The 17,475-nt window shown below is 21.3% G+C and overlaps 1 protein-coding gene across 1 annotated transcript in view; it reads right to left on the bottom strand.

Annotated features, from left to right (window-relative positions):
- Positions 1-13,716, bottom strand: part of LOC145832068 (uncharacterized) — a 34,000-nt gene extending 20,284 nt beyond the window's left edge. The window contains exons 1-2 of the mRNA XM_082939429.1: positions 13,328-13,716; positions 6,929-7,546 (exon numbers count right to left, since the gene is read on the bottom strand). Of these exons, the coding sequence (XP_082795555.1) occupies positions 6,929-7,546; positions 13,328-13,716 (1,007 nt within the window). The remainder of the gene's footprint in view (positions 1-6,928; positions 7,547-13,327) is intronic.
- Between the last annotated feature and the right edge of the window lie 3,759 nt (positions 13,717-17,475).

The raw sequence follows: 17,475 nt of genomic DNA on the forward strand, positions 1-17,475 counted from the left end.
AAATTTACTGTATAATACTTATCTTAAACCAAATGTTTTACTTGAGATGATTATTTATATTTTTTATAGATATAAAAAGTTTTGTAAGTTAAATCAGCACAATTTTTTTAAAGCTATAAAGTTTTTTTTTAATAATGATTAAACTAGATTAGAAGTCAGTAATGACATTAGTTTTTTGATAAAATTTTCACACACTCAAACTACTTTGGATAACTCTTATGCTATTTTAAAGGTTGGAAAACTTTGGCAAAGTAACTTTTTAAAAGATACTTATGCTGAGACATTATACCTCAATTGAAGAACTTACTTGACAAGTTAAACCACAACCCAGTAGCAGTTCCAATAAACAGCTCATTATGGTAAGATAGTTTTAGAATAATAGGTCTCTTGGTATTTTAGTCTCTTATATTACACTAAAAAAAATTAAAAGTCAATTCTACTAATATTGATTAAAGTGTAAAATTTTACAAAAATTATTTATTCATTTTTATAGGTGCTTAATAACTCTTGAGAAAAATCTAATTATTAATATGTAAATTTAATTAATTTTCATTAATTTACTTGTTTTTTTTTGAAATCATAAACATTTTATTTAGTTTAAAAAATTACTTGTTTTTATTAGTAACAGCTTTGTTTTGCTTTTTTTTTGAACATTGTAATTTTATTTTCTTTATGTTATAGCTCATTTTTATTCTTACTTATTTTAATAAGTTGAATAGTAGAGTCCAAATTCTTAAACATACTTTTTAAAATTTAAATATTTATAATTTTTTTTTTAAGACATGTAAAAGATTAAATTATTGATAAATTTTAAACTTAAAATCATTTCATGTTAAAACTTTACCTTTTAACGTAAAGTTCAATATAGATTTTATGTGTGTATGATGTTAGATACTATTATATAATTTTTTTTTTATTGATATTTTTGTTCATAAAAAATAGTTGATGTTTTAAATTTTAATAGTCTCATTTTAAAAAGTTTTTGTTTTAGAGTTTGATTTTAACTGTTAAGTTTTTTTATAATTTTTTAGCTCATTATAAATTTGATTAAAGTATGACATTAGTTTTTTGATAAAATTTTCACACACTCAAACTACTTATGCAACTCGATGACCGAGAGGTCTTTTTGTGTATCCAGGTCCTTCATCCAAAAATAATTTTTGAGCAATTTTTTCAATAAACCTCATTAAGACCTGAATTATTACTAAGCATTAACTTTAAAACCTTAATTTTAGGTTTGATCAGATTCGTGCAAGCAACAAGACCAACACATACAGTTCCAGATCAACAAAACGGATTTAGCTAGGATAATATTTTCATGTCTTTTTTGTGGTTACTTTTTGGTGTAATTTTTGTTTCCTTAATTTTTTCGTGGCAATACATCTGTCAAACACATATAGTAATCGATTATTAAAAAATCATTAAGTAGAGTTAACTAAATAATTAAATTTACCATGCAATAAAAAGTACCAAGACTGCTGATTGTTAATTGGGATTGTGGCAATGTATTAAATTAATCTAGTTAGTATTTTAGACCTGGGTGGTACAAGTAAAATATTGTTGTAAAAATTAGATCACCGATATAAGTTTATTAAAATGGATAGGGTAAAGTGAACAATTTTAAGTTATCTTGTAAAAATTAATTGGGTGTTCCCGAATTATTAGTAAAAAAATCGATTTAAAGTATTTACATATTCTTCAACACTAGCGGCGCTAAAAAATGGAAATTGGGGGGGCTGAATATTCTACACATGTGTCGCTGATTGGCTGATCTATTCATAGAGATAAAACTACCCAACCGTAAATTTTGATGCTACTTATCATATTTTGGAGCCACAAGTTGTTACAAGTTAGCAAAAGATTTATTTAAAAATTCAAAAGTCTGTTCTCAAATATTAAACCTTACTAGTTTCAGAAATTTGTATACAATTTAACTGTAATACATCTGTAAGATGAGAAAAAATAATTAAAAAATAATTTAATTTCGATTATTTATTTTGGTTATGGTTAACTTTAGGTGAGCACCAATATCAAGCTGTAATTAGAATAAGTTTGATGTTATATTTGCTTATAATTTTAGGCTAAAAATTTATCTTTTATATATACATGAGTAAAATTAAACTTATATATCATAAACTAATAAACTTATATGTTTAATTGCTTTTATTTTACTATATAAAGTGCTCATACCAATACAATAAATAATATTGATTATGATATTGTAAAATAAGATTGATTAAATACTTTAGTTTATAATATATTAATTTAGTTCTTTCTATGTATTTATATAACTTTTTTTAAACAAAGAATTGTTTTTACTAACCTAAAATTATGGTTAAATAAGACATTGAATGTATTATATTTTCAGTTTGATATTGGTGCTCACTTAAAGTTAACCATAACCTTTATTTTTACTGCTAATATAAGGTTATGATTGGTGGGGTTCATTGTTTTGGTTTAAAAATTCACATTAATTACCTAGGATGAAGTTGCACCAATGTCAAGCTGAAATTATATTGAATTTAATGTCTTTCTAACCATTATTTTAAGCTAAAAATCAATGTTTTATTCTAACTATTTTTAGCCTGGAATATACTTTGTTTTAAACAAGATTTAAATACATAGTGAGAATAAAATTTATTTAGGACAAACTAAAGTATTCGATTGATTATGTTTTACATTATCATAATCAATATAAAAAATTGAAATGATTTAAATGCTTTATAATTTTTAATAAAAGCAATTATATATTTAAGTTTTATTAATTTATGATATATAACTCAATTTATGTACTTATAAATATAAATTTTTAGCCAAAAATTATAGTTAAGAATACATCAAATACAATATAACTTCAGTTTGATATTGGTGCAACATCATACTAGATAATTATCAAATTCAGATTGGCTTTTATGTAATAAAATATATATAGGATTGCCACACACTAATGAGCTCAGAGAAATTTCAAATAATAGAAAATCTCAGGGAAACTCACGAAATTTTTAGTTTTTTTAAACTCTGGGAAATTCAAAGCAGTTTGAAGATTTTTAAGAAAACCTCAGGAAATTTTTTTAATAGTTTACAAAAAGATTTGAAAAAAACTCCGGGAAGGTTAAGGTTACTCACAGAAGATTTTATGACTCAAAGAGTGACAAACAAGTATATATTAGGATTTAGTTTTATTATTTCTTGAAGTATTAGCTTATAATATTTACAGTTATAGTTAGTTTTAATTAAGTTCAGGTTAAATGTATAAAATAAAGTTCACAGGGTAACTTAGGCCTCTGATTGTTTTTATAACTTTGTTTTGGATCTAAACATTGTTTGAACAACAGATATCTAACTTGCCACAAGAACTTTTTTAAGGGTATAGGGGGTTAAAAGCCAATCACTTCCATGTTTTTGTTTATTTATATAACTATGATTCTTCCATTAAATAAGCAAAAGGAAATTACAATTGAGGCCAGGGGATTACATCCATGTAAGATACTCACTAAATTTTTATAACATATATGTTTTATATTTAAAGGGTATCTTTAAGAAGTACGCATCCGTGTAAGGTACGCACAAATTTTTTTTAAATATTCATCTATTACATTCAAAAAGTATCTTTAAGAAGTATGCATCCGTGTAAGGTAAGAATAAACTTAGGGGCATAGGGGGGTTAAAACACATTTTTTAGAAATAAATATTAGTTAAAGGTTAGTTAAAGGTCAGTTATTCATTAAGAAAAAGTGTATCCCCCCTGTAAAAATAAATTTAGGGGCATAGGGGGGTTAAAACACTTTTTTCGCAATGTGATTTTGTTTTGTATAGTATTTAATAAGCTACAAGTTACTTTTTACAGACTTTAAAAATTCGAAATAAATTTTGAGATATAGCCGGTCAAATTCGGAGGCAACAATAGGTTCCATATGGGAGGCACAAGTAAAACAGCAAATAACTAGAATTGACTAAAGATATATCTCCTAGCATTTTTGAAATTACTATCACAAATTTTTAGGAAATGTTCCTTGCAATATTTAAAAATACTGGTACAAGGAATTATTAAAATTGTTAAAAAAATATATATAAAAAATAAAACTTTTTTTTTTGTTTTTTTGTTGTAAAATTTTTATTTTTATTTTGCAAAAGACTTTTGTAAACATTGCAAGGAACATTTCCTAAAAATTTGAGGTAGTTATCTCAAAAAACCTAGGAGAAGATATATTCTTAGTGATTTCTAGTTATTTGCTGTTTTAGTTGTGCCTCCCATAAAGAACCTATTCTTGCTTCCGACTTTGACCGGCTATATCTCAAAAATTGTTTTGATTTTTTAAAATTTGTAAATAGTATCTTGTAGCTCAGTAAAAACTATATAAAATAAGATCACATTCTGAAAAAAGTGTTTTAACCCCCTATGCTCTTAAACTTATCCTTATCTTACACGGATGCGTACTTCTTAAAGATACTTTTTGAATGTAATAGATAATCAATAATTGGCTTTTTATTTATTTTTTATAATTATATGTGGTTACTTACATAATTATATAAATAATTAAAAATATGGAAGTGGTGGGCTTTGAACCCTAACACAGGTGTTTCTGAGCAAAAATACACTGTTTTAACCGCTCGTCCATTGCCTGTAGTAGAGCAGCACATTTTGCGTTTATTAATGTAAAAATTTTAACAATTTTTCAAAAGTTTTTGCATTGAAATTTATTCATAAATACTAACTCAATAAAAGTATGATAACATAGTTAATTATTTACCTGTTTTGTTAACATAACAAAACAACCTAATTAATATTTAAATTAATTTAATCATTATATCTAATTAAGTATAATACATAATATTTAAAAAAATACAAAACAACAAAACAAAAATTATACGTAATACACACAACAAGTTAATACATAAAACAAACAAGATAATTGACTTACTTAAACTAAATAAAAGTAATAGTTACTTCAATTTAAACTGTTATGCCTAAGTATAAGCTTAATATTTTAACCTACAATTAGTAAACCTGTTTTGAATCCTTCGCCTATCCCTTACACTCATTTTATGTCTAATTTATATGGATCTCATAAAATTTACTCCTTTATACTAGTTCTTAATTATTTTTAGAGTTTTGTTTTTCAATAGCTTTAAAAGTTTTTGAACTATACTTTTATGTTTATTTTCGCCAAAAAAAAAAATTACTGTAAGTTTATACTAAAAACCTGCTTGAATTTTTTTTTACTATTTTTTGTTTATATGTGATAAAAATCTCGAATCAAGATGTTTTTTAAGCGTTTTGTGTTACTTTTTGTTTAAAGTTTTGTTTCTTCTTAGTGTTTTCAATGAAAACAGCTTAAATACAAATGAAAAGTATTTTTTAAAAGTACAAACAATTAATAAAATTCATTACTTAACGGGTTATCAACCAATAAGAATTTAAAATAAAGTTTTTGAATGTACGAACCTTGATTTAATTCCTTTGGTAAACCTGTTTTGACCATATACTTAATACTCATAGTAGAATTCAAAATGTTTTTAAAGTGTATTCTTGTCTCTTTAAACGTTAAATTTATTTATACCTAGTTTTTCTATTAACTTCTCATCAAAACATCTATTAATAATATTTTGATATTTACATACAAAAAATTAATCTATATATGACGTTTAAACGACGTTTTATTGTTTATCTTATATACAAAATGTACTAAATACCATTGTTTTTGTTGAAACTGATTAAGTTATAACGTTTATAGGTTTTCTTCTTATTTTAGAGTTTTAAAATAAAAATCTAATCACTATTGATTATTTTTTATTATTTTACCCAAAAGTAAGTTTATTTTAATTGTTTATTTTAAAATTTACGTAAATTTGGTTTTTAATAGGTAATTATTAAAAAAGTTATTAATACTTAGTGGTTTATAAAAACACTAATAAAATTATTAAAAACCAACTGTTTATCACTTAAATTAGTTATTTTCAAGTTAACTTAATACATCTAAGTTTAAAGTATAAGAGTTGTTTTAGATTTTTTATTAACAATATGTTTGCTTTTTTAATGTTATCGCATCATTTTGTCCCTGGTTTTGTAATAATTAAAAAAATTAAAAAAAAATTTATGCTTTTTAGCGCTACAAATTTTAAACAAATCAGCGACGCATTGGTGGAATATTCAGCAGAAATTGGGGTGCACCAAATTTTAATTTTGTGATTTAGGGTTCACGGATTCAAATTGGCGTGCCGACCACTGACTTAAGCTATGTTAAAAACTAGTCTTTAAATTTTACTTTAAACAAAGTAAAAAATTAACAATAGAATTTACTTAATGTTTATAGTAATTTAAAGATCACTGCTAATACCATCAAATTTATTAAAACACTTTTTTCTTGAAATTATTTTAAATAGAAAATTATAATAGCAGCGCTACAAAATAAATTAAAAGTTTGGTTTAGCTTTTTACAAACTAACTTAATATTAAAAAAGTAAAAATACGTAGTTGTTTTAGACTATTTATTGACATTTTTACATAAATAATTTGATCAATTTACCAGCAAAGCATGTATTTGTATAACTTCTATAAGCTATAATTAGTTAAGCAATACACGTAACATTTAAACGACTCTAATAGTATCTCAGAATAAGACTAAATAAAATAAATAAATTCAATTTTACTTAAAAAATAAAACAAAAAACAGATAAAGTACTTAAGAAAGTTCTATACAAAGTTAAGAAGTTAAAGAAAGCGTTTTGTTTTGTTAAGCTATTTAGTCTTGCTTAAAAAACCTAGTTAACATATTAATTTAAACTTAGCTAATATAAATAATATACATGCTCACAAAATGATTTATAAAATAGCAAATTATGAATAGTTGAATAAGTAACAAAATTTTATACAATATATATATTATTAGATAATTTTTAATTCATTGGAAATAAGAACTTTTATCACTGATTATGAGTATGCAAATGTTTCTTCCTATTTGAACTCGTTGTAAATCTTCTTCCACAAACATCACATCCAAAAGGTCTATCTCCAGTGTGAATTCTAATGTGAGCGTTTAAATTTGATTTTTGTGAAAATTTCTTCAAACATAATTTACATTCATGAGGTTTTTCTTTAGTGTGAGTCAACATGTGTCGTTTTAAATGACTTTTTCGAGCAAACAATTTTTTACAGACTTCACATTGAAAATCTTTTTTACCACTATGTATCAACATGTGTCTTATTAAGCTAGATTTTTGTGTAAAACTTTTATCACACTGTTCACATTTAAACGGTTTATAATCAGTGTGAACTACTGCATGTATTTTTAAATCTTGTCTTCTAGCAAAACATCTTTTGCAAACATCACATTGATAAATCTTCAAACCAGAATGAGTAAGTTGATGTGTTTTCAAATTACTTTTCCATGCAAAACTTTTATCACAAACATCACAACTATAAGGTTTTTCATCAGTATGACTTCTTTTATGTTTAACTAATGCTGATTTCGATGTAAAATATTTTCCACAAGTTACACAAACATGTGTTTTATATTCACCTTGCAAATTCATTGTGAAACAAATGCTTAATAATAATAAACCTTGTAAAAAAGTTTAATAATTTTTATTACTACTAACATTACTTAGAATACATAAAATATTGAGTATTGTAAATGCAGCTAACACTAGAAGTAATAAGATAAAATAAAACTCATTTTAAAGTTAGTAAAGTATTAAAACAAATTGCATTGATCATTACATTTGTTCAAATTACTTTTCTATAGCATATAAATTTTTAATACTTATAATTTGCTCAAATAATTTAAATGTAAAACAATAATTGTTATTTTTTACCAGTAAAAACGTTTTAAACAGTTTATTAAAACTGAACTGTTTCGTTTTATTATAGAATTTATTTGACTGACTAACCTAAAAAACTAAAACAGTTTATGAGACACTCAACTATATTTATCTGAAATACTAAACTATATTTAGTTTAAGGTTTTGGTTTAAATAATCTTTTTATTAACTTCATTTGACACAACGTTTTTAAATGTTTTAGTTTTGTCAAAAGAATTAATTTATTAATCATGAATTTACATATGTTTAAAGATTTACAAGAAATCTTTTAACAAAGAATAGTTATTAGTATTAAATCAACAATACTGAATTTGATATCAAAAAAAAATCGTATACTTAAACGCAGATTGAACAAAAGCTTATATTTGAAAAGTTTTGAAAACCACGCAGATTGAAGAAAATATTTTGATATATTAATAATAATAATAATAATAATAATAATAATAATAATAATAATAATAATAATAATAATAATAATAATAATAATAATAATAATAATAATAATAATAATAATAATAATAATAATAATAATAATAATAATAATAATAATAATAATAATAATAAAATAATAATAATAATAATAATAATAATAATAATAATAATAATAATAATAATAATAATAATAATAATAATAATAATAATAATAATAATAATAATAATAATAATAATAATAATAATAATAATAATAATAATAATAATAATAATAATAATAATAATAATAATAATAATAATAATAATAATAATAATAATAATAATAATAATAATAATAATAATAATAATAATAATAATAATAATAATAATAATAATAATAATAATAATAATAATAATAATAATAATAATAATAATAATAATAATAATAATAATAATAATAATAATAATAATAATAATAATAATAATAATAATAATAATAATAATAATAATAATAATAATAATAATAATAATAATAATAATAATAATAATAATAATAATAATAATAATAATAATAATAATAATAATAATAATAACAATAACAATAACAATAACAATAACAATAATAATAATAATAATAATAATAATAATAATAATAATAATAATAATAATAATAATAATAATAATAATAATAATAATAATAATAATAATAATAATAATAATAATAATAATAATAATAATAATAATAATAATAATAATAATAATAATAATAATAATAATAATAATAATAATAATAATAATAATAATAATAATAATAATAATAATAATAATAATAATAATAATAATAATAATAATAATAATAATAATAATAATAATAATAATAATAATAATAATAATAATAATAATAATAATAATAATAATAATAATAATAATAATAATAATAATAATAATAATAATAATAATAATAATAATAATAATAATAATAATAATAATAATAATAATAATAATGATAATGATAATAATAATAATAATAATAATAATAATGATAATGATAATAATAATAATAATAATAATAATGATAATGATAATAATAATAATAATAATAATAATAATGATAATGATAATAATAATAATGATAATAATGATAATAATAATAATAATAATAATAATAATAATAATAATAATAATAATAATAATAATAATAATAATAATAATAATAATAATAATAATAATAATAATAATAATAATAATAATAATAATAATAATAATAATAATAATAATAATAATAATAATAATAATAATAATAATAATAATAATAATAATAATAATAATAATAATAATAATAATAATAATAATAATAATAATAATAATAATAATAATAATAATAATAATAATAATAATAATAATAATAATAATAATAATAATAATAATAATAATAATAATAATAATAATAATAATAATAATAATAATAATAATAATAATAATAATAATAATAATAATAATAATAATAATAATAATAATAATAATAATAATAATAATAATAATAATAATAATAATAATAATAATAATAATAATAATAATAATAATAATAATAATAATAATAATAATTTTATCATTTTTAATTTATTATAACTCAAAATTCTGCTCATCTTAATGTTAAATAAAGAGATTTATTAAATAAAAGTAAATAAACATATTAACATTATTAATATTATTCAATTCATTAAAGTTTTAGTTGAGTTATGATTGCTTGATTTTTTCATTTTAATAAACTTATAGCACAAAGTTACGCAATTATTTGTATAAACGGTAGTTAAAACTAATTAATCATGGTATTTTTAAAATCTTTTTAAAACTAAAACTAGCATCAAAAGTCTTGATTTTGTAAAAAAAAATTGCTTAAGCATCTAGAACTTACAATATAAAATATATGTTAAATATATCTATACCAATTTTTTCTGATAGTAATCTTTACAAAAAAAAACATAAGAATTACATTTGCTTTTGTTATCATATTAGAAAATATAATTTTAATGCAAGATACTTTATAACATTACAAAACAATGGAATTTTTGATTTGTTTTAATGTTAGAAGACAAGTTGAATGCATTTAAACTAGTAAAAATAAATTTTCATATAAGAAGTTTAAAATACGTCGACTTAAATATTTTTTCTAAGATTAAATTAGGTTTTCAGATAAATATAAATTATACAAAACTTTTATATAAGCCATCTAGTTTAAGTCTTAAAACTATGTTCTGCTTTTTTTATTATTAAAGGTAAGACAGATTCAACTGAAAGTTTTGAAATTATCCAGAGACTAATAGCTTTTTCTAGAGCTCACAAGTTCTAAGAAAACAGCTGTTTTATTATCTAGAAAGCTAGTTATACAACATGCTTTTAAATGAAGTTACCATTTGTGCTATTTTTAATTTGTTTATCAAATCATTTTTCAATCAGTTCAAAAAAAAAGACTTTTGTCTTGCTATGTAGTTTAGTAAATTTAGAAATATTTAACTCTATTAAAAAGAAAACAAAGTTAAATTTGATATAAAAAAAATCTTAACTCAGTTATTTTCAGAAATTTCACCTAATTTTCAGTACTTTTTTATTATAACAACTTACAATTTTGTTATTAAAAAGTTTGTTTTTTAAACATTACTCATAACAAAATTCAATATAACTTGAACATAAACTCATTAAAAATAATGATTGCCTTAAAAAAACAATGTAAATAGAAACATATAAAAACTGATTTAAACTAAAAAATCTTTAAGCATATTTTATATCATTTTATGTATTGTTGTTACATAGAATACATATATCTTAGTAAACTGTTTTCATTGTTTTACATTACTTTTTTTATTATTACATTATTGAATTAAAACTTGAACGTGATTTACATTTAATCTTTGCATAATTAACAAAAATATTTTATTTATGTAATTAAAAATTCTTAAAACTAGCATGAGCTGGGAAAACTGAATGAGGTTATTTAGTGAATAATGTAAAATTATTTCAAAATATTAAAAACAAAATTTAATTTTGCAATTATGCGCTAAAGTTTGTTATTAGTCTATTTATTAACTATGATTTGTCTATTAATTGAAAAATTAATTTATCTAATCATAGCTTGCTTTGTGCAGTTTATTGGCACTTGTCTAATCTTATCACATCATGATTTTAGAAAATATATGAAACTAAGCCTTAAATGGCTATTATAGCTAATAGTTATTAGACATTAAGAATTGAAAAGAACTTTAATAATACTTTATAAAATTTCGTGTATATTACTAAATAAAATAAAATTTAAAAAAAAATGTATAATTATACAACTACAATGCTTCTCTATGTTTTGACTAAAAAATGTAGTTTAATATTATTTTACAGTAATAAAATGTTTATATAAAATGTTTTTGGTGTCTTATTTTATACTTTTTATTGACTTCAGAAGTTATAACCAATTGAAAATTCAACAAAATTATTCATTAAAAAGAAAACTTTTTCTATATAAGTACATTATTATAAAACTAGCGTTGTATGAATTATCAGATTTTTAGTAAAAAACGTAGAAGTATTTAAAATATGTCTGTTTCGATAAATATTTCTTAGGCTTTTCAATTTAGATTCGGAGAAATCTTTTAGTTATACATAATTTTTTATTGATTTAATTTAATTTGTACAATTATAATCTGCTATTCCTGTCTATTAAAAAGTTTCTGTTTCAAATTAAACTTAAGATTTTCAAAATGAACAAGCAGCCGTTTTCAGATCCAAAGAATCTTTAAAACATTAGTGCCTAGATTTTATTACAAACAACTTGCTTGTTTTGATTTTAAATGTAATAAGCATTTGTGCTCGTATTCTGTGCTACTTAAATTTGTGTAAACATACAATTAAAAAATGCTTTTTACATGATAAAAAGCTGATTAAAACTTCATTCTATTTCATTTCTATTGTTAAAGGGCGTCAAACAAAACTATTTATTAAATTAGTTTTGTTAAAAATAGTTGTTCACAACTAAGCTGTTTTTCATAAGTGTTGCTGAATTTATGTGCTTTTATATAATTGTGATACAAATTTAAATCATTGAAACAGCCGTTAATATTACATAAGAATCTAAAACTAATTAAAACATTATTAAAAACTCGTAAAAAGTTGACTTTGTTTTATATTCCAATGTCAATAAAACATCCGAAAATACTAAACAAAAAACTTTTATGAGAATTTGATTTTACAAGTACAAGAAGTAGTTTTAAATAAATTTAATAATAAATAATATAATAATAATAATTAATAATAATAATATTTACAGTTTTTAGATGTTTTTGTTTATACCTTTAGTTCGTAATTTTATATTTTTATGTTGAAAAGTTGTTCGAGTAGTTTTTGTTGTTTTATAATTTGTTTGTTTCTGACACACCAGCATGACTTAAACAACATTAAAAAAACATGTAGTTTTCAAACTATAGTGTGAAAATAATATTTAGCTAAGAAATTCACTCTAGTTAGACTGCATGAAAAATTTTAAGTTAGTTTTCTCAATTGAAGTTTTATCAATAGAACGGACTTAAGTTTCATAAATTATAAAGAAAATTTTGACAAGCGAAAATGTAACGCATTTTAAAGTTGATTAGAAAAAGTTAAAACTGTACTGTTATTTATCAGGATTGTATGAAATCCAAGATAGATTTATTTCTGCTTAATTGGCTCAATTTTTGTTTTAAACCCAAAGTAGCTGACATCTAAGTATAGTCATTTCAGAATAGAAACTTAACAAGTTTTAGATAGGTTTGTTAAACTTAAAAGAAATATGTTAGTAAAATTAGTTTTTTACAAAAATATTATTCAAAATTAGATAAAATCAACGATCTGATTTAATGAGTAACTTCATTTTTTCACACATAAAAATTTAAAAATCTTATGAGTTAATATATATACAAGAATCTAGTTAACTTAAGTAAAAATTCATTTCATAAAAAAATCCTTATAATGTCAATTTATAAATCTTTCAAAAAAATACAAACTTTACACAATTTTTTAACACTTGAAAGTTTAGTCATTAAAATTTTTTTTTTGTTGTATAAACATTTATCACTGTTTATGAGTTTTCAAATGTTGATTCCTGTTTGAATTTTGTATAAATCTTCTTCCACAAACATCACACGCAAATGGTCTATCTCCAGTATGAATTCTATTATGAACATTTAGGTTACTTTTGTGAGAAAATTTCTTCTTGCAAATATTACATTTAAAAGGCTTTTCTTTAGTGTGAGTCAACATGTGGCTTTTCAGATGATGATTTAGAGTAAACTTCTTCTCACAAACTTCACATTGAAAATCTTTCTTACCACTATGAATCAACATGTGCCTTGTCAAACTACTTTGTAGAGTAAAGCTTTTTTCACACTGTTCACATTTAAAAGGTTTATCATCAGTGTGAACTATAGCATGCTGTTTCAAATTACCTCTTTTTACGAAAAACATCTTTTGCAAACATCACATTCATAAATCTTCAAACCAGAATGAGTAAGTTGATGTGTTTTCAAAATACCTTTTTGTGAAAATTTTTTATCACAAATATAACAATTAAAAGGTTTTTTTCCAGTATGGGTTCTATTGTGACTAAGTAATGTGGACTTAGACGTAAAACATTTTCCACAAGTCACACAAATATGCAAACTCATTGTAGTAGTAATAAAAAGTTTTAATTCTAAACTGGAATGCTAAACCTGGTAATAGTTACTATTAAAATGAATACTATTAAGGCTACTTAAATCATACAGAAAATTTTACTTTATTAATGCAGCTTAAATTTTAACTTAATATTTAAACAAACACATTATTTAAAGTATTTATAGTATTAATTAAGTTGATTTTGTCATTACTACTTAATTAAAGTTATTTTACATGGTTTTTTTTTGCTTCAAAAGTCTATTACAATATCTTAAACAAAAATAAAAATACTTAAAAAGGACAAAAATTAAATTTTGGATATTGTTTTATCATTTATAAAAACTGCATTGTTGGCTTTTATTAAAAAACTTAATTTAAGTGATCATTTAATCAATAGTAAAGTACTATGTTACAAGTTCAATAAAACATTTTCAAAGTAATTTTGTATATATTAAAAGATATATAGTAAAAAGGTTTTGTGTCAAATATTTCAAAGTTTAATTAAACAAAAAAAATAGTTTTTTTTTTCGTTTTTTCAGAATAAAAACCTTAGAACAAAGGTCAACTGTTCTTAAACGAAACGTATATAATTCTTAGAGATGAAAGCCTATTTATTTTGTAATTTTCCAATACTGCGTTAGACTACATTAAAAAACTTAAAAACAACCCTTAAAAATAAAATAGTTATAAGTATTTTAATTACAATATTAAATTCGATACCAATATTAGCTTATTTTCTGGTATTGTAAAACATAAAGTTAGCAGATTAAAAAGCTACTTTTAAATTAGTACAACAACATATCTGAAGAAAAACTTATTTTAATCTAAATATAATTGTTTGTTAATTTATGACTCTTGTAAACTAAGAGTACAAAAAAATTAAAGTATATCTACTAACGGTAATAAAAACTAAGATATTATGGTATTTTTACAGCTTTAAAACTATAAATTAGCCTAGGATTTTAAAACAGTTTACTGTTTAAGAATCTAAATCTACTAATTAATATAAATTTGAAATACATTTATAGTAATTTGTACTGTAAAATAAGTATTATATTTAAAAAAAAAAGTAACTACAATTGACACTAACTATTGCTATAAGAACAAGAAAATATACTTTCAATAAACAATAGGTACAAGTATGAGATTTATTTTTATTATAAAAAAAGCATTTGTAGATGACATAAAAAACTGTTTTCGATTAAAAAAATATTTAAAATAACAACTATAAAAAATTGTCGATAAATTGGATAAATTTAATAAAAATGAACATAACTGAAACGTTAAGTTAAGAAATAACTAACATAACTTTCAACAACGTATATCTAATTTTTAATCAACTTTTATTTTGAATATTTTTTGATTAATTTAAACAAATTTTATTAAAGTTAAGCAATATTGTTCCAACTTTTTTTCTTAAATTTTGTATATAGAAAGAGTTTGTAATAAATTAAGTTATTAATCACAAGTTAAACAACTAAATTGTTTATACCTATAACTTACATTGTGCTGTAATCTTTTATATATATATATAAGATATATATATATATATATATAAGTAAACAGTCTGTTTCTATTATTTGTTTAAATTTTTAAAACATAAAAAGTATTATAAAGTAATCATTTTTTTAATATAAGCAAGATGTTAGTTGATTTAAGTATAAGTTCATTTCACTAAAAAAAAAATTATACTGTTAGATAAAAAAAGCAAGATGTAACTATTATTAAAGCTCCTTTACAAAGATAGCCTCAGTTAAATTATAACTTTTTTGGTTAAATCAGAAACCCAACCCGAAAATTATTGCTTTACTTTTATAGTCTCTTTAAGCTAATTTAACAATTACAATATAAGACTTATTTGATTTGTTGTGATTGTGTATGGTTAGTATAGACTAGAGATGGGCCCATTAAACGAATTTTCTGACCAAAAACTAAACTATAAAATTTTCTACTCATCTATTATAACTTTTCTGAAATGATTTTATAAAACTTTCAAGTATAACATGACTAAACTGAGAAAAAATGCGATGTTAACGTGATGTCTTGATCTTTGTTATTTGGGAGTAAGACAAATTACAAACTCCTTTTTAGTGTAAGTTTTTTTTTTAAATCAGAAAACGCAATTAAATAACAATATGGTCAGTTATGTAAAAGTCCTGTTACATTTAGCTCGCCGAAGCTTCAGACTTTTATGATAAACCTCAAGATACTTTTTGGTAAAGGACTCCAAAAGAGAATGAAATAAATATAGCCCAATGACTTTTGTAATATAAACTTTTAATTTCACTGACAATAACATATACTGCATGGAAAATAGAACTGACATTCTTATTTTCAGATGTTAACTTTAAAATTTGGTACACCAGATGAAGAATTTATCCATTCGCGTATGTCATAAAGAAATAATGAGGCTCTTTTAGAACTATAACCAGCTTAAGCTTTTTTATATAACAGTGTAAAATTAAAACGTGTGCCAACATTTTACAAGAAACTAGATTTTTCCATTAAAAAGTAATTATGCAAATTATAAAACATTTAAAAACTTTTTGCTATCTATTTTAGTATTATTAAGTCTTATAATTCAGACTAGTAGTGGGCAACGTATGGTTCAACAGAAATCTATAGAAACTGTAGCTATTGTGGAAATTTTTTTTTCGCTCGAAAACAATTTATTCATAACAAGGAAGAGTTTTCCATTGGTAGACATTTTGGAGTGTGTTCTTAATTTAGTATTCAATCAACAGTAGTGCTTAGTAAGACTTATTGTTAAGTATGTCTGTGAAGACTTTTTTTTAATCCAACCAGCAATTTTTGGTAGTAAACCTGCAACTGCTAATTAAGATCAACTTAGAAGCATTTAATTTTATGCAAATTTCATTAAATTATAAATCAATAATTAAAATTTTAAATTAACTAATTATAAATTGAAATTTGTACAAATGAAGTTATTAAGGAGTTTGATAAATTAGTAAATGGATAAAAATTAAAACATAGCGATACCAATTCTGAAACTGTGAACAACCATTTATTCCAGAGCCAAAAACTGTCACCAGTGCATGGTTGCCACTGTTCAAGCTGAGAAAAATTTCCTGACTTTTCCTGACTTTTTACAAAAATTTTCCTGACTTTGCTAAATCAAACTCTTAAACTAAACTTATTCTAAAATACATAACCTAACACTTAAAACTATATTAAGCTTTCAATCTAATTTCAATACAGGTTAAAAACAACAGTTTTTTGCTGAATTCTATCATCAAACTTCCAGTACCTCACTTAAACCATCTGTGTATGATTGATGTTTGTAATAAACAGCTCTATCAGCAAAATACTTGTACATGCAAATTACCTTATAAACACAGCTTGTCTGAAAAAAGACACAATTTTTTAGCATTTCCTAGCATAAATGTATCTAGAAAAAACAACCGACATATAAGGAACTTTTACAATTAAAATAATTAAGATCTTAATCAAATACTGTTTTTTTTAATGTATGTACTAAAACTTATTTTCTTCGTTTTTTTATAAGCACTTCAACCTCTTCGTCTAATGAAGATATGGTTTCCTTCATTA

Source organism: Thalia democratica, chromosome 3, assembly GCF_965202585.1.
Source record: "Thalia democratica chromosome 3, ktThaDemo2.hap1.1, whole genome shotgun sequence".
Lineage (NCBI taxonomy): Eukaryota > Metazoa > Chordata > Thaliacea > Salpida > Salpidae > Thalia > Thalia democratica.